Genomic DNA, 22672 nt, shown 5'->3' on the forward strand with positions numbered 1-22672 from the left:
CCCAAGTTACTGAGCCCATAAGGGGAGAGCCCTGACCGGAGCCCTGGGACCCTGGGCTAGTTGAAGACCCTATCCTTTTGCCCCACAGATCATCATGGGAGTCCGGTCCAGCCTCTGGCCAGGATGTGATTTTTTGGCTTCAAATGCCCAGGCCCTCACCTTTCTCTCTTGCCTGCCACACTCGTGCAGCCCCACAGCGGAGGTGAGTGTCTCCTTGAGGGGGTCTGAGGGGCTGGGGGTGCAGGCCCATGGTCCAGGGTCAGTTCCTCGGGCTGGACCAGGGGGCCAGTCCCAGACAAGTCCCTGTGCATCTTCACCCTCAGCCAGGACTTCCCACACCGCACAGTACAGCCACAGCTGCGGGCAAGGGGGGGACCCAAGGACTGACCTCCGTGAGACTGGCAACCTCCTAGCGGCCCTGCAGCAGCTCTGCCCCCACCCAGACCCCACCTCAAGCCCTGTGTCCATCCGGTCTGCCTCCCCAGGCTTCAGAAAACATTGGGCTTTGGGGACTTCCCTGGTGGCGAAATGGTTAAGAATCCGCCTGCCAGTTCAGGGAACATAGGTTCGAGCCCTGGTCCGGGAAGATCCCACATGACGCGGAGCAACTAAGCCCATGCGCCACAACTACTGAGCCTGCGCTCTAGAGCCCGTGAGCCACAACTACTGAAGCCCACGCGCCTGGAGCCCATGCTCTGCAACAAGAGAAGCCACCCAATGAGAAGCCCGTGCACCGCAACGAAGAGTAGCCCCCGCTCACCGCAACTAGAGAAAGGCTGCGCGCAGCAACGAAGACCCGATGCAGCCAAAAATAAATAAATAATTTTTAAAAAGCCAACAAACATTGGGCTTTGTACCCGCTACTCCTCACACTAGGTTCCCTGTCCAGGAGGCTGCTGAAAGGGGAACTGGTCGCACCTGTTGGAGAAAGGTCTTAGGAAATCACCTTCTTTGGGATTAGTTCCACCTTCATTCACTCATTTACCAAATACTCACTGTCTCTTTCTCTATGTCAGGCTCTGGGGTGATAGGTCAAGCAGGGTGCCCACCCTGAGGAGTTCCCCCAACTCTGTTGGTTGTTTTATTTTTTTTAATATTTATTTATTTGACTGTGCCGGGTCTTAGTTGTGGCGCATGGGACTTTTTGTTGCAGCATGCGGGATCTGGTCCCCTGACCAGGGAATGAACCCAGGCCCCCCGCATTGGGAGCGTGGAGGCTTAACCACTGGACCACCAGGGAAGTCCCTTCCCTCTCTGTTTAGAGACAGACAGACAGGCAGACTCATATGTCTTCTGATTGTATGGGCACCCAGGGTTGAGAAGAGGAAGGCCTCATTCACAGGAGGTGATGGTAGGTGTGAATGTGGAAGGGGTGTGGGCGACCATAGGGCAAGGGTGTCCAGGCAGAGCCCAGCTTTTGAAACTGGGGTGGGGACAGGCCCTGCTCTATCTGGAAGGCTTCCTGACCCTGCCAACGGCAGGCCCTGGCTGGATCACAGGTAATGGTTTCATGTTGATTTTTCAAAATGATAGTTGGTACATTTTAATTATATAACTAAACATTATTGCAATAAAAATCACAAAATAGAAGTTAAACAAACAAAAATCAGTAAACCCCTTCTCTCCCCAAATAACTACTCTAACAGCCCTTTCTGACTTTTTTCCCATGCATACGCAACTCTGACCCAGTAAGAAATGTACATTTGGTCTTCACCGTGGGTTCCTGACACAGAGCTCCTAAATCCCTTGGAGTTTCCTGGGCAATAGGAGCCGCTTTTGTTCTAAAGAGGTGACTCTGGGTGGGCTCCTGGGTAGCTCCAGGATGGGGGCTGGTCGCCAGGAAGACCAAGCCATGATTAGAAGCTTGGAGAGGGGCTGCAGAGTGAATTAACTGTTGATTCTGCCTACATGATGAAGCCTCTATAATGATCTTTGAACCACACCCCAACTCCACGGGGACAGAAGCTCCTGTGCTCGGGACCCCCTCAGCCTTTGCCCTATGTGTCTCTTCATCTGGCTGTTTATCTGTGTCCTTTATCATATCCTTTAATGAGCCATTCGCAGTTTCACTGTACCAGCCGTGCGTACTTAGACATGCATGGCTTAATCTTTGAGACAAGCATATGCTACTGGCAGGATTACAGCTGGAATTACCGTGGGTGCTGGCACCAGACTTGCCCTCCAATGGATCCTCGCGAAAGGATTTACATATCCTTTATTATATAGTAAATTGGTGAGCGTAAGTGTTTGCCTAGCTTCTGTGAGCTGTTGTAGTAAATTATCTAACCCAAGGAAGGGGTGGTGAGGACCCTGATTTGCAGTCAAGTTGGACCGACCGGGGGACCGACTACTTGGCGATTGGTGTCTGAAGTAAGGGGCAGTCTTGTGGGACTGAGCCTTATCCTGTGTGGTCTGATGCTATCTTCTGGTAGACAGTGTCAGAACTGAATTGAATTGTAGGACACTCAGCTGGAGAATTGGTTGGTGTGGGGAGAAACCCACACGTTTGATGTCAGAGTATTCAGTGTGGAAGAATAGCGTTTTTCCTTTTAGCAAATGTGAAAATAAGCTTTATAAAATAGTATCCTACCCTATATTCTGTTTTGGAACCTAATTTTTCACTCAGTGGTGACTAGTGGCAGGCTTTGAATAGGCCAGGAATTGTGCGGATCCTGCCCTGGGTTCCAGCAGCGGTGAGAGCACTGGAAGAGGAGCCTAACCAGGCTGCTGGGTGACCTTGGGTAAGTCTCTGCCCTCCTCAGAGCCTCGATTTTCTTGGTCAAATTAAGGGTGTGGGTAGTACTGGATCAGTGTCTGAAAGTCAGAGCTGCCACCTAAAGCTGGGCAGGCTGTGCACTGCACAGCTCCAGGGGGAGGAGGAGGGGTATTCTTGTCATAATCTGTGTGAATGGCGTGCCCAGAGTTGAGTAATGAATGGGCCCTGCCCGAAATGTGGTGTGTGAACCTGGTGGTACACAAGATGATTTTAGGTGGCATGCAAATGCATTCAGTTTTATAGTTACCTTCTATTTGTAGTAAATGATACCGATTTTCCACTTGAAGAGCTTATTAAACCACACTTGTTGTTTTTTGTTTGTTTTGGCCGTGCTGTGTGGCTTGCGGGATCTTAGCTTCCCAACCAGGGATCAAACCCGGGCCCTCGGTAGTGAAAGCGCTGAGTCCTAACCACTGTACTGCCAGGGAATTCCCTCCCCAGAGTTTCTGATTCAGTAGATCTGAGGTGGAGCCTGATAATGTGCATTTCTAACAAGTTCCCAGGTGGTGTTGCTGCTGCTGGTTCAGGGATCACACTTTGATAATCACTTACCAAATTGCCTTTTTATTATTTTTTTATATGATAAAATATAATAAAAATAGATTTATTATAAGGAATTGGTTCACAAGATTATGGAGGCTGACAAGTCCCAAGATCTACAGAGTGAGTCAGCAAGTTGGAGACCCAGGTGATGTGATGGTGTTGTTCCAATATGAGGATGGCAGGCTTCAGACCAAGGAAGAGCTGAGGTTTCAGTTTGAGTCTGATGGCAGGAAAAAGTCGGTGTCCCAGCTTGAAGGCAGTCAGGCAGGAGGAATTCTCTCTTTCTGGGGGAGGATCATCCTTTCTGTTATCAGGCCTTCAGTGGGTTGGATGAGCCCTCCCTGCTTCCAACCCCAGCCCACCCCGACCCACCCGTATTAGGGAGGGCTTTACTCAGACTATTGATTTAAATGTTAACCTCACCCCAAAACACTCTCACAGAAACACCCAGAAAAATGTTTGACCAAATATCTGCAAATTGCCTTTTTAAATACATTTGTTTAGGTTTTAAAAATGAGTAGATGTTCAACATCACTAACCATTAGGGAAATGCAAATTCAGACCATGGTAAGAGAACACTACATACTTATTAGAACAGCTGAACTAAAAAGTAGTGAACTAAAAAGTAGTGACAATATCAATACATATGAAACTGGATCTCTCATATGTTGCTGATAGGAATATAAAATGGTACAAACACTCTGGGAAATAGTTTGACAGTTTCTTTTAAAAACTAAACATATACCTAATATGACCTAGCAATTGTACTCCTGGTTATTTATCACAGAAAGATAAAAACTTATGCCTGCACAAAACCCTATATATGATTGTTCATGGCAGATTTATTTGTAAGAGCCCCAAACTGGAAACAGCCCAATATCCCTCGAATGATGGTGAAGCAAACTGTTTTATATCCATACTGCAAACTACTATTGTTGACCTTAGAAATAAAGTTATTTTACTAGCAAAAATGAGTTTGTTTGGAAATGGCAGAGGAATTGCAATTCTGGATAAGCAAGCTACAGCAAAAGTCATAAGCCAGTCCAACAAACAAAGGAGAGGAATATTATAGAGTAAAAGGAGGAAGTTAAGAGGGTTTGTTCTGAATGAAAGTCCGTTGGAGAAAAGTGAGAGTTCAGGGTGATGGTGGTTTCTGTTTGGCTGAGTTGGGGAGGTAGTCAATGTCTTGTAGAAGATGCAATGTACATCTTTTCCTGTTGGGGTCTGTAATTAACAATTCTTCCTGTAATTGACATGGAGTGGTACTGCACAAGAGCTCCCCCTTCTGGCCTTCTGACTCCATTTTTAGTGAGATTTCCCTTTATTTTCACACTATTCAGCAATAAATAGGGAGAAGCTATTGATACAGGCAACAACTTGGATGGGTCTCAAGGGTATTGTGCTGAATAGAAAAAAAAGCCAATCTCAAAAGGTCAATAGCATATGATTCCGTTTATATAGCAGTCTTGAAATGACAAAATTATAGAGATGGAAAGCAGATCAGTGGTTGCCAGGGGATAGGGATGGTGGGAGGGTGGAAGGTAAGGTGTGACTACAAACCAGTAGCAGGGGGAGCTCTATGTATTGATGGAATAGTTCTGAATCTTGATCATAGGTGGTTACACGAATCTACATGTGATAAAATGACATAGAACTATACATTTGGTATTGTTTTGATATTGGACTATACTTATATGTAACCATTGGAGGAAACAGAGTGAAGGGTACACAGAACCTCGTTGCAATATCTTCGAAATCGCTGAATCTGTAATGATTTCAAATAAGTTAAAAAATGAAAAAGAATTGATTTAAATGAAAATATTAAGTAAAAAAAAATCAGCAGTACACAGGTCTGGCAAAAATTGACATAGTAAATGACTGAGCATCTCAAATCCATCCAATGTACAATTGCCCCCCAGCAGGCCACCTGCAGGAGGCTGGGGCTTTGAACTCTTCTCCTGCTTGGCATTGGGGTAGGGTTGCTAGGTAAAATACAGAATGCACAGTGAAATTTAGAATTCTAATAAACAAGGAATATTTTTTTTTAGTATAACTGTGTCCCATGCATTATTTGGGACATACTTAAGCTAAAATAAATTATTCCTCTAAATTCTTAAATGTGTTTAATGTGATTATTTTTCTATGCCCTTGTCTCCTAATTCTAATATCTCAGCCATTTATGAATCTGCTTGTGTGGACTGGCTTTTCTCTTAATCTTAGGATACATTTTCTTGCTGCTTCACATGTCTAGTAAATTTTATTTATTTATTTATTTGTTTGTTTTATAGTGGTTGCGCCGGGTCTTAGTTACAGCACTTGGGCTCCTTAGTTGCAGCATGTGGGCTCCTTAGTTGTGGTTCGCCAGCTCCTTAATTGTAGCATGTGAACTCTTAGTTGCAGCATGCATGTGGGATCTACTTCCCTGACCAGGGATTGAACCTGGGCCCCCTGCATTGGGAGCATGGGGTCTTAATCACTGCGCCACCAAGGAAGTCCCATAAATATTTTTTTATATGCTGGACATTGAACATACATTGTAGAGATTTGGATTGTGTTATTGTACTCTAAATAGTGCTGAGTTTTGTTCTGGCCAGCAATTAAATTACTAATGGATTAACTTGACCATGTATGTCAAGGCTTGGTTTTAGGTTTTGTTAGGGTGTGTCTTTTCCCATTTTTTCCTTATGCCTAGGGAATCTTCCTTACTCCCAAAGCATAGCCTTTGAGGCCCTCATGTCAGTTTCTGGGAATGTCCTTCCTTGATTCTTTGGGAAAGTAGTTATATGATCTCCACCTAATTTACTGCAGCAAATGTCATGTCCGGGCTTCAAGGAGCCATTCCAGCAGCATGTTAGAGCTCCAGGTGTTGTTGACAGGGCATTAAATTCTTAGTCATGGGAGAGTGCTCCCAGGTCAATAAATCCTCATGTATACAACCTTTTATTCAACTCTTGGCCCAACACCCTTGTCTTCTCTTATACCTCCTCTCCCAAATTCTTCCAGTATATATTAGCTCCTGCAACTCTTTTGGTGAATAAACTGTTTCGCCCAGAGCAGGACTGTACTTGTGATCTTGGGCTGTGATGATGACTGACCCTAGTTATTGGTCTGGTGGCAATGTGGGGCAGCAATGAGAAGGGCACACTTTATCATTCTGTAAGGTACCCACCTCAGGGAAGTTCTTCACCTAGTCTCCAGGCAGCAGGAGGCTGTTCTGCTTTTAAGGGTTTGGGGTGGGGGGCTGCTTCTAGCCTAGCACGTTCAGGGAAAACTGGAGGTTCAAGGTTCTCGAGTATATCCATTCAAATTTTCCCATACCAGGTACCTGGATCCCATTACTTTTCTATCAGGGACCCTGCATTTAGGATAGGAGATCAATTACGGTTGATCATGCAGCCTCCTTTGCAGTTCTGCCATCCTTATGATTCAATTCTGCGTCTGATTTTCTGCCTATTCTACTTTCCAGGGGCAGGAGAAGAGGGTTTCTTTAAATCCTGTCTTTGAAGAGCCTCTCACTGGACAAAATATAATATTTCAAGCATCAAAAAGAGCTGCAATGAATTGAAACACATCAACTGTGTTAAGCTATGAGAGCTCTGAGTTGATAGTTATCTAGGTCAAGCCTGTCGTTCTATTTGTTTAGAAGACATAAGTTGATCATCTTTGGAGGATGTTAATGATTCAACTTTTATTCTAAACCTGGTAAGGGAAAGAATCAAGTTTTTTTTTTGCCTTTCTTTTTTTTAAAATTAATTAATTAATTTATTTTTGGCTGCATTGAGTCTTCGTTGCTGCATGAGGCTTTCTCTAGTTGCAGTGAGCGGGGGTTACTCTTTGTTGCGGTGTGCGGGCTTCTCATTGTGGTGGCTTCTCTTGTTGCAGAGCACGGGCTCTAGGCACGCGGGCTTTCATAGTTGTGGCACGAAGGCTTCAGTAGTTGTGGCTCATGGGCTCTAGAGCGCAGGCTCAGTAGTTGTGTAGCACAGGCTTAGGTGCTCCACGGCATGTGGGATCTTCCTGGAACCAGGGCTCAAACCCGTGTCCCCTGCATTGGCAGATGGATTCTTAACCACTGCGCCACCGGGAAGTCCTTTCTTTCTTTTTTTTTTTTTTTTTTGCAATACGCGGGCCTCTCACTGTTGTGGCCTCTCCCGTTGCGGAGCACAGGCTCCATATGCGCAGGCTCAGCGGCCATGGCTCACAGGCCCAGCCGCTCCGCGGCATGTGGGATCTTCCCTGACCGGGGCACGAACCCGTGTCCCCTGCATCGGCAGGTGTACTCTCAACCACTGCACCACCAGGGAAGCCCCTTTCTGCCTTTCTTAAACAAACTCTAGGGTTACCAAATATAAGAGTTGAGAAGGGAAAATTCTTTTTCATTGTGGTAAAATACAGAAACATAAAATTTACCATTTACCCATTTTTAAAGTATATAATTCTGTGGTATTAAATACCATCACGTTGTTGTGCACCCATCATCAGCATCCATCCCCATGACCCTGTTCATCTTACAAAACAAACTCTCTACCCATTAAACAAAATCTCCCCATTCTCCCCTTCCCCCAGCCCCTATCAACCACCATTCTACTTTCTGTCTTTATAATTTTTACTACTCTAAGTGTTGCCGAGTCCAAGCTTGTGCTGCTTGCTGCACGACAGGTCAGTAAATCAAGAGACAGGTTGTTGGGGCAAGGAATAGTGACTTTATTTGGAAAGCCAGCAGACTGAGAAGATGACGGACTAGTGTCCCAAAGAACCATCTTACCCAGATTTGGACGCTAGTTTCTTTCACAGAATGAAGAGGGAGAGGTGAGGAGGTAAAGTAAAAGGGTGATGAGTTGTTGCAGATATTTCCTGATTCTGGCCAGGTGCCTGAGGGGAATGGCTTCTTTACTGCAGCCATTCACAGGTGAGTCTGATCAGAATGTTTTCTGTGAGATAAACAAAGGTATTTTAGCTTAATGCTCATTGCATGGGAGGCAGGGTTCCCCGTGATGCGCCATTATGTATACTTTAAGCTATAGGCAACATCCCTTTAGTGATTAACTTGTAGCAAAAGCAATAGAACACAAAGTGAAAGAAACTTTTACAAAGTAAAAGAAACAGATCCAATATGGAGTCAGATTTGTTTTCCCTATTATGTAAGTACCTCATGTAAGTGGAATCATACAGTATTTGCCTTTTTGTGACTGGCTTATTTCACTTAGCATAATGTCCTCAAGTTTCACCCACATTGTAGCATATTGCAGAATTTCCTTCCTTTTTTTTTAACATCTTTATTGGAGTATAATTGCTTTACAATGGTGTGTTAGTTTCTGCTTTATAACAAAGTGAATCAGCTATACATGTACATATATCCCCATATCTCTTCCCTCTTGCATCTACCTCCCTCCCACCCTCCCTATCCCACCCCTCTAGGTGGTCACAAAGCACTGAGCTGATCTCTCTGTGCTATGCGGCTGCTTCCCACTAGCTATCGGTTTTACATTTGGTAGCGTATATATGTACATGCCACTCTCTCACTTTGTTCCACCTTACCCTTCCCCCTCCCCGTGTCCTCAAGTGCATTCTCTAGTAGGTCTACATCTTTATTCCTGTCCTGCCCCTAGATTCTTCATGACCATTTTTTTTTTTTTTAGATTCCATATTTATGTGTTAGCATATGGTATGTGGTTTTCTCTTTCTGACTTACTTCACTCTGTGTGACAGACTCTAGGTCCATTCACCTCACTACAAGTAACTCAATTTCGTTTCTTTTTTGGCTCAATAATATTCCATTGTATATATGTGCCACGTCTTCTTTATCCATTCATCTCTCGATGGACACTTAGGTTGCTTCCATGTCCTGGCTATTGTAAATAGAACTGCAATGAACATTATGGTACATGACTCTTTTTGTTTTTGTTTTTGTTTTTGCGGCACGCGGGCCTCTCACTGCTGTGACCTCTCCCGTTGCGGAGCACAGGCTCCGGACGCGCAGGCCCAGCAGCCATGGCTCACGGGCCCAGCCGCTCCGCGACATGTGGGATCCTCCCGGACCGGAGCACGAACCCGTGTCCCCTGCATTGGCAGGCGGACTCCCAACCACTGCGCCACCAGGAAAGCCCATGACTCTTTTTGAATTATGGTTTTCTCAGGGTATATGCCCAGTAGTGGGATTGCTGGGTCATATGGTAGTTCTATTTTTAGTTTTTTAAGGAACCTCCATACTGTTCTCCAAAGTGGCTGTATCAATTTACATTCCCACCAACAGTGCAAGAGTGTTCCCTTTTCTCCACACCCTCTGCAGCATTTATTGTTTGTAGATTTTTTGATGATGGCCATTCTGACTGGTGTGAGGTGATATCTTATTGTAGTTTTGATTTGAATTTCTCTAATGATTAGTGATGTTGAGCGTCCTTTCATGTGTTTGTTGACAATCTGTATGTCTTCTTTGGAGAAATGTCTGTTTAGGTCTTCTGCCCATTTTTGGATTGGGGTGTTTGGTTTTTTTTTATATTGAGCTGCATGAGCTGCTTGTAAATTTTGGAGATTAATCCTTTGTCCGTTGCTTCCTTTGTAAATATTTTCTCCCATTCTGTGGTTTGTCTTTTTGTCTTGTTTATGGTTTTCCTTTGCTGTGAAAAAGCTATTAAGTTTCATTAGGTTCTCTTTGTTTATTTTTGTTTTTATCTCCATTTCTCTAGGAGTTGGGTCACAAAGGATCTTGGTGTGATTTATGTCATAGAGTGTTCTGCCTATGTTTTCCTCTAAGAGTTTTATAGTGTCTGGCCTTACATTTAGGTCTTTAATCCATTTGGAGTTTATTTTTGTGTATGGTGTTAGCAGGTGTTCTAATTTCATTCTTTTACATGTAGCTGTCCAGTTTTCCCAGCACCACTTATGGAAGAGACTGTCTTTTCTCATTCTTGCCTCCTTTATCAAAAATAAGGTGACCATATGTGCGTGGGTTTATCTCTGGGCTTTCTATCCTGTTCCATTGATCTATATTTCTGTTTTTGTGCCAGTACCATATTGTCTTGATTACTGTAGCTTTGTAGTACAGTCTGAAGTCAGGGAGCCTGATTCCTCCAGCTCTGTTTTTTTTCTCAAGATTGCTTTGGCTATTCGGGGTCTTTTGTGTTTCCATACAAATTGTGAAAATTTTTGTTCTAGTTCTATGAAAAATGCCAGTGGTAGTTTGATAGGGATTGCATTGAATCTGTAGCTTGCTTTGGGTAGTATAGTTATTTTCACAATGTTGAGTCTTCCAGTCCAAGAACATGGTATATCTCTCCACCTGTTTGTATCATCTTTAATTTCTTTCATCAGTGTCTTATAGTTTTCTGCATACAGGTCTTTTGTCTCCTTAGGTAGGTTTTTGTTTGTTTGTTTTTGCGGTACGGGGGCCTCTCACTGTTGTGGCCTTTCCCGTTGTGGAGCACAGGCTCCGGTCGTGCAGGCTCAGCGGCCATGGCTCACAGGACCAGCTGCTCCGCGGCATGTGGGATCTTCCCAGACCAGGGCACGAACCCGTGTCCCCTGCATCGGCAGGCAGACTCTCAACCACTGCGCCACCAGGGAAGCCCACCTTAGGTAGGTTTATTCCTAGGTATTTTATTCTTTTTGTTGCAGTGTTAAATGGGAGTGTTTCCTTAATTTCTCTTTCAGATTTTTCATCTTTAGTATATAGGAATGCAAGAGATTTCTGTCCATTAATTTTGTATCCTGCTACTTTTCTGAATTCATTGATTAGCTCTAGTTTTCTGGTAGCATGTTTAGGATTCTGTATGTATAGTATCATGTCATCTGCAAACAGTGACAGGGTTACTTCTTCTTTTCCAATTTGGATTCTTTTTATTTCTTTTTCTTATATGATACCTGTGGCTAAAACTTCCAAAACTATGTTGAATAATAGTGGTGAGAGTGGGCAACCTTGTCTTTTTCCTGATCTTAGAGGAAATGGTTTCAGTTTTTCACCATTGAGGATGATGTTGGCTGTGGGTTTGTCATATATGGCCTTTATTATGTTAAGGTAAGTTCCCTCTATGCCTATTTTCTGGAGGGTTTTTATCATAAATGGGTGTTGAATTTTGTTGAAAGCTTTTTCTGCATCTATTGAGATGATCATATGGTTTTTATTCTTCAGTTTGTTAATATGGTGTTTCACATTGATTTGCGTATATTGAAGAATCCTTGCATTCCTGGGTTAAAACCCACTTGATCATGGTGTACGATCCTTTTAATGTGCTGTTGGATTCTGTTTACTAGTATTTTGTTGAGGATTTTTGCCTCTATGTTCATCAGTGATATTGGCCTGTAGTTTTCTTTCTTTGTGACATCTTTGTCTGGTTTTGGTATCAGGGTGATGGTGGTCTCGTAGAATGAGTTTGGGAGTGTTCCTCCCTCTGCTATATTTTGGAAGAGTTTGAGAAGGTTAGGTGTTAGCTCTTCTCTAAATGTTTGATAGAATTCACCTGTGAAGCCATCTGGTCCTGGGCTTTTGCTTGTTGGAAGATTTTTAATCACAGTTTCAATTTCAGTGCTTGTGATTCGTCTGTTTATATTTTCTACTTCTTCCTGGTTCAGTCTCGGAAGGTTGTGCTTTTCTAAGAATTCGCCTATTTCTTCCAGGTTGTCCATTTTATTGTCATATAGTTGCTTGTAGTGATCTCTCATGATCCTTTGTATTTCTGCAGTGTCAGTTGTTACTTCTCCTTTTTCATTTCTAACTCTATTGATTTGAGTCTTCTCCCTTTTTTTCTCAGTGCGTCTGGCTAATGGTTTAGCAATTTTGTTTATCTTCTCAAAGAACCAGCTTTAAGTTTTATTGGTCTTTGCTATTGTTTCCTTCATTTGTTTTTCATTTATTTCTGATCTCATCTTTATGATTTCTTTCCTTCTGCTAACTTTGGGATTTTTTTGTCCTTCTTTCTCTAATTGCTTTAGGTGTAAGGTTAGGTTGTTTATTTGAGATGTTTCTTGTTTCTTAAGGTAGGATTGTATTGCTATAAACTTCCCTCTTAGAACTGCTTTTGCTGCATCCCATAGGTTTTGGGTTGTCGTGTTTTCATTGTCATTTGTTTCTAGGTATTTTTTGATTCCCTCTTTGACTTCTTCAGTGATATCTTCGTTATTAAGTAATGTATTGTTTAGCCTCCATGTGTTTGTATTTTTTACAGATTTTTTCCTGTAATTGATATCTAGTCTCATAGCATTGTGGTCAGAAAAGATACTTGATATGATTTCAATTTTCTTAAATTTACCAAGGCTTGATTTGTGGCCCAAGATATGATCTATCCTGGAGAATGTTCCATGAGCACTTGAGAAGAAAGTGTATTCTGGTTTTTTTTGGATGTAATGTCCTATAAATATCAAGTAAGTCCATCTTGTTTAATGTATCATTTAAAGCTTGTGTTTCCTTATTTATTTTCATTTTGGATGATCTGCCCATTGGTGAAAGTGGGGTGTTAAAGTCCCCTACTATGATTGTGTTACTATTGATTTCCCCTTTTATGGCTGTTAGCATTTGCCTTATGTATTGAGGTGCTCCTATGTTGGGTGCATAAATATTTACAATTGTTATATCTTCTTCTTGGACTGATCCCTTGATCATTATGTAGTGTCCTTCTTTGTCTCTTATAATAGTCTTTGTTTTAAAGTCTATTTTGTCTGTTACGAGAATTGCTACTCCAGCTTTCTTTTGGTTTCCATTTGCATGGAATATCTTTTTCCATCCCCTCACTTTCAGTCTGTATGTGTCCCTAGGTCTGAAGTGGGTCTCTTGTAGACAGCATATATACGGGACTTGTTTTTATATCCATTCAGCCAGTCTATGTCTTTTCCTTGGAGCATTTAATCCATTTATATTTAAGGTAGTTATCGATATGTATGTTCCTATTACCATTTTCTTAATTGTTTTGGGTTTTTTTATTGTAGGTCTTTTCCTTCTCTTGTGTTTCCTGCCTAGAGAAGTTCCTTTAGCATTTGTTGTAAAGCTGGTTTGGTGGTGCTGAATTCTTTTAGCTTTTGCTTATCCGTAAAGGTTTTAATTTCTCCATTGAATCTGAATGAGATCCTTGCTGGGTAGAGTAATCTTGGTTGTAGGTTTTTCCCTTTCATCATTTTAAGTATGTCCTGCCACTCCCGCCTGGCTTGCAGAGTTTCTGCTGAAAGATCAGCTGTTAACCTTATGGGGATTCCCTTCTGTGTTATTTGTTTTTTTTCCCTTGCTGCTTTTAATATTTTTTCTTTGTATTTAATTTTTGATAATTTGATTAGTATGTGTCTTGGCATGTTTCTCCTTGGATTTATCCTGTATGGGACTCTCTGCTCTTCCTGGACTTGATTAACTATTTCCTTTCGCATATTAGGGAAGTTTTCAACTATAATCTCTTCAAATATTTTCTCAGTCCGTTTCTTTTTCTCTTCTTCTTCTGGGACCCCTATAATTCGAATGTTGGTGTGTTTAATGTTGTCCCAGAGGTCTCTGAGACTGTCCTCAATTCTTTTCATTCTTTTTTCTTTATTCTGCTCTGCGGTAGTTATTTCCACTATTTTATCTTCCAGGTCATTTATCCGTTCTTCTGCCTCAGTTATTCTGCTATTGATTCCTTCTAGAGTATTTTTAGTTTCATTTATTGTGTTGTTCATCACCATTTGTTTACTCTTTAGTTCTTCTAGGTCCTTGCTAAATGTTTCTTGTACTTTCTCCATTCTATTTCCAAGATTTTGGATCATCTTTACTATCATTATTCTGAATTCTTTTTCAGGTAGACTGCCTATTTCCTCTTCATTTGTTAGGTCTGGTGGGTTTTTATCTTGCTCCTTCATCTGCTGTGTGTTTCTCTGTCTTCTCATTTTGCTTACCTTACTGTGTTTGGGGGCTCCTTTTTGCAGACTGCAGGTTCGTAGTTCCTGTTGTCTTTGGTGACCCCAGTGGCTAAGGTTGTTTCAGTGGGTTGTGTAGGCTTCCTGGTGGAGGGGACTAGTGCCTGTGTTCTGGTGGATGAGGCTGTATCTTGTCTTTCTGGTGGGCAGGTCCGTGTCTGGTCGTGTGTTTTGGGGTGTCTGTGACCTTATCATGATTTTAGGGAACCTCTCTGCTAATGGGTGGGGTTGTGTTCCTGTCTTGCTAGTTGTTTGGAATAGGGTGTCCAGCACTGTAGTTTGCTGGTCGTTGAGTGGAGCTGGGTCGTGACCTTGAGATGGAGATCTCTGGGAGATTTTTGCTGTTTTATATTACATGGAGCTGGGAGGTGTCTAGTGGGCCAGTGTCCTGAACTCGGCTCTCCCACCTCAGAGGCACAGTCCTGACACCCGGCCATGGCACCAAGACCCTGTCATCCACACAGAAAAAGAGAAAAAGGAAAAGAATATATATATATTTGCTCCCAAAGTCCACCGCCTGAGTTTTGGGATGATTCGTTGTCTATTCAGGTATTCCAGAGATGCAGGGTACATCAAGTTGATTGCGGGGATTTAATCCCCTGCTCCTGAGGCTGCTGGGAGAGGTTTCCCTTTCTCTTCTTTGTTCGCACAGCTCCTGGGGTTCAGCTTTGGATTTGGCCCCACCTCTGCGTGTAGGTCGCCTGAGGGCATCTGTTCCCCACTCAGACAGGACGGGGTTAAAGGAGCAGCTGATTCGGGGGCTCTGGCTCACTCAGGCCGGGGGGAGGAGGGGTATGGTTGCGGGGCGAGCCTGTGGCAGCAGAGGCTGGTGTGACGTTGCACCAGCCTGAGGCGTGCCGTGCGTTCTCCCGGTGAAGTTGTCCCTGGATCCCGGGACCCTGGCAGTGGCAGGCTGCACAGGCTCCCGGGAGGGGAGGTGTAGATAGTGACCTGTGCTCGCACACAGGCTTCTTGGTGGCGGCAGCAGCAGCCTTAGCGTCTCATGCCTGTCTCTGGTGTCCGCGCTGATAGCCGCAGCTCGCGCCCGTCTCTGGAGCTCGTTTAGGCTGTGCTATTAATCCCCTCTCCTCGTGCACTGTGAAACAAAGAGGCGAGGAAAAGTCTCTTGCCTCTTTGGCTGTTCCAGACCTTTTCCCGGACATACTCCCGGTTAGCCGTGGCGCACTAGCCCCCTTCAGGCTGTGTTCACGCAGCCAACCCCAGTCCTCTCCCTGGGGTCTGACCTCCGAAGCCGGAGCCTCAGCTCCCAGCCCCAACCTGTCCCGGCAAGTGAGCAGACAAACCTCTCGGGCTGGTGAGTGCTGGTCAGCACCGATCCTCTGTGCGGGAATCTCTCCGCTTTGCCATCCGCACCCCTGTTGCTGCACTCTCCTCTGTGGCTCCGAAGCTTCCCCGCTCCGCCACCCACTGTCTCCGCCCGCGAAGGGGCTTCTGGTGTGTGGAAACCTTTCCTCCTTCACGTCTCCCTCCCACTGGTGCAGGTCCCGTTCCTATTTTATTTGTCTCTGTTTTTTCTCTTTTCTTTTGCTGTACTCAGGTGCATGGGAAGTTTCTTGCCTTTTGGGAGGTCTGAGGTCTTCTGCCAGCATTCAGTAGGTGTTCTGTGGGAGTTGTTCCTCATGTAGATGTACTTCTGATGTATTTGTGGGGAGGAAGGTGATCTCCGCTTCTTACTCTTCCACCGTCTTTCTTTCCTTCCTTTTTAAGGCTGAATAATATTCCACTGTATGCATATACCAATTTTTCTTATTTATCCATCTGTCAATGGACACTTAGGTTGCTTTCACATTTTAGCTATTGTTTAATAGCAGCATTATTCACATGGGTGTATGAATATCTCTTTGAGAACCTGCTTTAAATTCTTTTGTGTATATACCCAGAAGTAGAATTGCTGAGTCATGTGGTAATTCTATTTTTAATATTTTGAGGAACCACCATACTATTTTCCACAGTGGCTGTACCATTTTACATTCCCACCAACAGTGCACAAGGGCTCCAAATTCTTCACATCCTAAAAGGGAACTCTCCTACATTGTTGGTGGGAATGTAAACTGGTGTAGCCACTATGGAAAACAGTATGGAGGTTCCTTAAAAAACTAAAAAAAGAGTTGCCATATGATCCATCAATCCCACTCCTGGGCCTATATCCAGAGAAAACTCTAATTCAAAAAGATACATGCACGCCAGTGTTCATAGCAGCACTATTTACAATAGCCAAGACATGGAAGCAACCTAAATGTCCATCAACAGATGAACGGATAAAGAAGATGCAGTATATATATACTATGGAATACTACTCAGCCATAAAAAAGGAATGAAATAATGCCATTTGCAGCAACATGGATAGCCCTAGAGATTATCATACTAAATGAAGTAAGTCAGAAAGACAAATGTCATATGATATCACTTATCTGTGGAATGTAAAATATGATACAAATGAACTTATTTAACAAAACAGAAACAGACTCACAGGCATAGAAAACAAACATGATTACCAAAGGGGACAAAGTGGGGTAGGGATAAATTAGGAGTTTGGTATTAGCAGATACAAACTACTATATATTAAATAGATAAACAACACTGTATAGCACTACTATACTGTTCCCTACTGTAGGGAATGATATTCAATATCCTGTAATAAGCCATAATGGAAAAGAATATGAAAAAGAATATATATGCATGTATAAGTGAATCACTTTGCTGTACAGCAGAAACTAACACGACTTTGGGACTTCCCTTGTGGTGCAGTGGTTAAGAATCCACCTGTCAATGCAGGGATTTGAGCCCTGGTCAGGAAGATCCCACATGCTATGGAGCAACTAAGCCCATGTGCCACAACTACTGAGCCTGAGCTCTAGAGCCTATGAGCCACAACTACTGAGCCCACACACCTAGAGCCTGTGCTCTGCAGCAAGAGAAGCCACAGCAATGGGAAGCTGCTTGCCGCAACTAGAGAAAGCCCGTGCACAGCAATGAAGACCCAATGCAGCCATAAATAAATAAATAAATTTATAAAAAAAGAAACTAACACAACTTTATAAATCAACTATACTTCAATAAAAAAAATTCTCCACATCCTTGCCAACACTTGTATTTTTTTTTTTTTTTTTGCAGTACGCGGGCCTCTCACTGTTGTGGCCTCTCCCGTTGCGGAGCACAGGCTCCGGACGCGCAGGCTCAGCAGCCATGGCTCACGGGCCCAGCCGCTCTGCGGCATGTGGGATCTTCCCGGACTGGGGCAAGAACCTGTGTCCCCTGCATCGGCAGGTGGACTGTCAATCACTGCGCCACCAGGGAAGCCCCTGTATATATTTTTTAATAATAGCCATCCTAATGGGTGTGAGGTAGTATCTCATTATAGTTTTGATTTGTGTTTCACTAATGATTAGTGAGGTTGAGCATGTTTCATATGCTTGTTGGCCAGTTGTATATGTTCTCTGGAGAAATGTCTATTCAATTCCTTTGCCCATTTCCAAATCCGGCTGTTTTTTTTGTTGTTGTTGTTGCGTTTTGGGAGTTTTCTATGTATTCTGGATATTAATCCCTCATCACATGTATGATTTGCAAATATTTTCTCCCATTCTGTGGTTTGCCTTTTTATTTTGTGGATAGTGTCCTCTGACACTTTTAATTTTCATGAAGTTCAACTTGTCTATTTTTTCTTTTGTTACTTGTACCTTTGGTGTTATATCTAAGAAATCATTGCCAAATCCAATGTTGTGAAACTTCTATGTTGTCTTCTAAGAGTTTATTGTTTTAGGTCTTACATTTATGTCCTTGATCCATTTTTAGCTAACTTCATTTTTTGCATATGAATTTTTTTTGCATATGAATTTTCCCAGCACTATTTGTTGAAAAGACTGTCTTTTCCCCATTGAATAGTCTTGGCTCCCATGTTAAAAATCATTTTACCATATGTGAAAGGATTTATTTCTGGGTTTTCTATTCTATTCCAGTAGTCTATATGTCTGTCTTTATGCCAGTACTACCCTGTTTTGATTACTGTAGCTTTATAGTAGGTTTTGAAATCAGAGTGTGAATCCTCCAACTTTGTTCTTCTTTTTCAAGATTGTCTTGGTTATTTGGGGTTCCTTGAGATTCCTTACGAATTTTAGGATGGGTTTTTCTATCTCTGCAAAAAAAAGTCATTGAAATTTTGATAGGGATTGCATTGAATCTGTAGATCACTTTGGGTAGTATTGACATTTTAACAATACGAAGTCTTCCAATCCATGAATATGGGATGTGTTTTTATTTATTTATATCTCTTTAATTTCTTTCAGCTGTGTTTTGTATGTTTCATTGTACAAGTCTTTCACCTCCTTGGTTAAATCGAGTTCTAAGTATTTTATTCTTTTTGATGCTACTGTAAATGGAATTGCTTTTATAATTTTCTTTTCAGATTGCACATTGCGTATAGAAATGCAACTGATTTTATGCATTGACTTAGTATCCTGCTACTTTGCTGAATTCGTTTATTAGTTCTAACAGGGTTTTTTGGTGGAAGCTTTAGGATTTTCAACTTATAAGATTATTTGCAAAGAGAGATAATGGTACTTCTTCCTTTCCAACTTAGATGCCTTTTATTTTTTTTTCTTGTCAAATTGCTCTGCCTAGAACTTCTAGTACTATGTTGAGTAGAATTGGTGAAAGTGGGCATCCTTGCCTTATTCTTACAGGAAAAGCTTTTAGTCTCTTACCATTGAGTATTATGTTTGCTGTGGGTTTTTCATATATGGCTTTTGTTATGTGTAAATACTTTCCCTCTATTCCCATTTTCTTAAGTGTTTCTATTATGAAAGCATGTTTGAACTTTGTCTAATGCTTTTATGTTTTCTGTTTATTTTTGCATCAATTAAGATGATCGTGTGGTTTTTCTCCCTTCATTCTGTTGATGTGGCTTATTGATTGATTTTATATGTTGAATGATCCTTGCATTCCATGAGTAAATCCTTTGTGGTCTTAGTGTATAATTCTTTCAGTATGCTGCTGAATTCTGTTTGCTAGTGTTTTGTTGAGGATTTTTTTAAAATAAATTTGTTTATTTTATTTATTTCTTATTCTTGGATGCGCTGGGTCTTAGTTGCTGCGCACGGGCTTGCCACTCTTCGTTACGGTGTGTGGGCTTCTCATTGCGGTGGCTTCTTTTGTTGCAGAGCACAGGCTCTAGGCACACAGGCTTCAGTAGTTGTGGCTCGCGGGCTTTAGTAGTTGTGGCTCGCAGGCTCTAGAGCACAGGCTCAGTAGTTGCGGTGCACGGGCTTAGTTGCTTCACGGCATGTGGGATCTTCCTGGACCAGGGCTCGAACCCATGTCCCCTGCATTGGCAGGCTGATTCTTATCCACTGCGCCACCAGGGAAACCCCTTGTTGAGGATTTTTGCATCAGTGTTCACAAGCAATTCCACTTCTGGGTCTGTGGTTTTTTATAGTGTCTTTTGTATCAGGGTAGTGCTGGCCTCAGAATGAGTTAGGAAGTATCCCTCCTGTTCAATTTTTTGGAAAAGTTTAAGATTGGCATTACTTCTTCTTTACATGTTTGGGAGCATTCACCAGTGAATCCATCAGGTCCAAGGCTTTTCTTTGTTGTTAGATTTTTGATTCCTGATTCAATCCCCTTACTAGTTGTAGGTCTGTTCAGATTTTCTATTTCTTAATGATTTAATCTTGGTAGGTTTTGTGTTTCTAGGAAATTTTCCATTTCATCTAGGTTATCCAATTTTTTGGCATACAATTTTTCATAATAGTTTTATAATCTTTTTTATTTCTGCAGAATTAGTAATGTCACCACTTTCATTTCCAATTTTAGTAATTTGAGTCTTTTTTTCTTGGTCCACTAGCTAAAGGTTTGTCAATTTTGTTGATTATTTTGAGGAATCAACTTTTTAGTTTCATCGATTTTTCTCTATTGTTTTTCTAATCTGTATTTCAGTTATTTTAACAGCAGGGAAGGGTCGGGGGAAGGGATAGTTAGGGAGTTTGGGATTGACACGTACACGCTGCTATATTTAAAATGGATAACCAACAAAGACCTACTGTATAGCACAGGGAGCTCTGCTCAATATTACGTAGCAACCTACATGGGAAAAGAATTTGAAAAAGAATAGATACAAGTATATGTATAACTGAATCACTTTGCTGTACACCTGAAACTATCAAAACATTGTTAATCAACTATACTCCAATATAAAATAAAAAGTTAAAAAATATATTTTTCCCTAGAAAAAAATCTAGTTGAAATTAGATTCTGGTCCTAATTATATCACCTGCTGAATTCTGTGATCTTGGGCAAAACTCCAGACCTGGAACTAATGTATTTCAGTTATTTCTGCTCCATCTTTATTTTTCTTTTCTTTCCTTTTCTTTTCCTTCCTTTCCTTCCTTCTATTTAGTTTGTTCTTTTTCTAGTTTCTTACGTTGTAAAGTTAGGTTATTGATTTGAGATCTTTCTTGTTTGTTTTTTTTTCTGGCTGCATGGCATGTGGGATCTTAGTTCCAGTGGAAGCTTGGAGTCTTAACCGCTGGATTGCCAGGGAAGTCCATTTTTCTTGTTTTTTATTTTTTTTAATATTTATTTATTTATTTTTGGCTGCATTGGGTCTTAGTTGTGGCACGTGGGCTCTTCATTGTGGTGCACAGGCATCTCTCTTGTTGTGGCGCACAGGCTCTACAGCACGCAGGCTCAGTAGTTGCAGCGCGTGGGCTCTCTAGTTGTGATGCATGGGCTCAGTAATTGCAGTGCATGGACTTAGTTGCCCCACAGCATGTGGGATCTTAGTTCCCTGACCAGAGATCGAACCCGTGTCCCTTGCATTGGGAGGCAGATTCTTAATCCCTGGACCACCAGGGAAGTCCCATAAATTTTTATAATTGTTATATCTTTTTGCTGTATTGAATGTTTTATTAACATATAATGTCCTTCTTTGCTTCTTGTAAACTTGTTTTATTTAAAGTCTATGTTGTCTGATATTTGTATAGCCAGTCCTGCTCTCTTTTGTTTACTATTTGCACAGAATATCTTTTTCTATCTTTTTACTTTCAACCTGTTTGTGTCTTTGAATTTCAAGTGAGTCCCTTGTATAATTGGGCCATGTGTTTTTTTCCCAATCTTCCAATCTGTCTTTTCATTGGAGAATTTAATCTACTTACATTTAAAGTAATTACTGATAAGGAGGGACTTATTTCTGTTATTGTGTTATTTGTTTTCTATATGCCCTAAGCCTTTTTGTCCCTCATTTCCTGAATTCCTGTCTTTTGTTCTTTAGTCAAATTTTGGAGCGAAATGTTTAAATTCCTTTCTCATTTCCTTTTGTGTATATACTTTAGCTATTTTCTTTGTGACTACCATGGGGATTATATTTAACATCATAAAGTTATAACACTCTAACTTGAATTTGTACAAGGTTAACCTCAATAACATGCAAAATCTCTGTTTTTTAAAAAAATTATTTATTATTTTATTTATTTTTGGCTGTGCTGGGTCTTCATTGCTGTGTGCGGGCTTTCTCTAGTTGTGGCAAGTGGGGGCTACTCTTCCTTGTGGTATGCAGGCTTCTCACTGCAGTGGCTTCTCTTGTTGCTGAGCACAACCTCTAGAGTGCAGGCTCAGTAGTCGTGGTGCATGGACTTAGTTGCTCCGCAGCATGTGGGATCTTCCCAGACCAGGGCTTGAACCCGTGTTCCCTGCATTGGCAGGTGGATTCTTAAACACTGCGCCACCAGGGAAGCCCAAAATCTCTTTTCTTTTACAGCTCTGTCCCTACCTCTTTTGGTTGTTGTCACAAAATGACATCTGTGTACATTGTGTGCCCCAAAACAAAAAGCTAATAATTCTTTTAAATACATTAGTCTCTTAAATCTTGTACAAAACAAGAAGTGCAGTTGCAAACCACTGTTACAATAATACTAGGTTTTATAATTGCCTATATATTTACTTATATTGTGATCTTTATTTATCCCTATGGCTTTGAGTTACTGTCTAGTGTCTTTTCATTTCACTTTGCAGGACTCTCTTGAGCATTTCTTGAGCAAGCCAGGTCTAGCAGTCACAAACTCCCTCAGCTTTTGTTTATCTGGGATTGTCATGATTTGTCCCTCCCTTTTTTTTCTCTCTCTCTTTTTTCTGCTGTGCTGCACAGCTTGCAGGATCTCAGTTCCCCAACCAGGAATTGAACCTGGGCCACGGTAGTGAAAGCCCAGAATCCTAACCACTAGACCACCAGGGAACTCCCTCTCCCTCCCTTTTGAAGGACCATTTTTGTGGATATAGGATTCTTCATTGACAGTTTTTTTTTTTTTTTCTTTTAGCACTTTGAGTATATTGGCCAACTGTCTTCTTTGGCTCCAATTCTTCTTTTTTTTAAAAAAATTATTTAATTACTTTATTTTATTTTTTAATTTTTGGCTACGTTGGGTCTTTGTTGCTGCACATGGGCTTTCTCTAGTTGCGGCAAGCAGGGGCTAC

The 22672-nt window shown here is 41.9% G+C and overlaps 1 protein-coding gene across 3 annotated transcripts in view; it reads left to right on the forward strand.

Annotated features, from left to right (window-relative positions):
• Positions 1-22672, forward strand: part of LOC117203841 (taste receptor cell protein 1) — a 70505-nt gene that overhangs the window by 3100 nt on the left and 44733 nt on the right. For all 3 annotated transcript variants that reach the window (XM_049706761.1, XM_049706764.1, XM_049706765.1), the window contains exon 2: positions 89-202. Coding sequence is in view for 1 of the 3 variants with exons in the window: in XM_049706765.1 (XP_049562722.1) it covers positions 95-202 (108 nt within the window). In the remaining 2 variants the exon portion in view is untranslated. The remainder of the gene's footprint in view (positions 1-88; positions 203-22672) is intronic.

This window comes from Orcinus orca, chromosome 2, assembly GCF_937001465.1.
Source record: "Orcinus orca chromosome 2, mOrcOrc1.1, whole genome shotgun sequence".
Classification (NCBI taxonomy): domain Eukaryota; kingdom Metazoa; phylum Chordata; class Mammalia; order Artiodactyla; family Delphinidae; genus Orcinus; species Orcinus orca.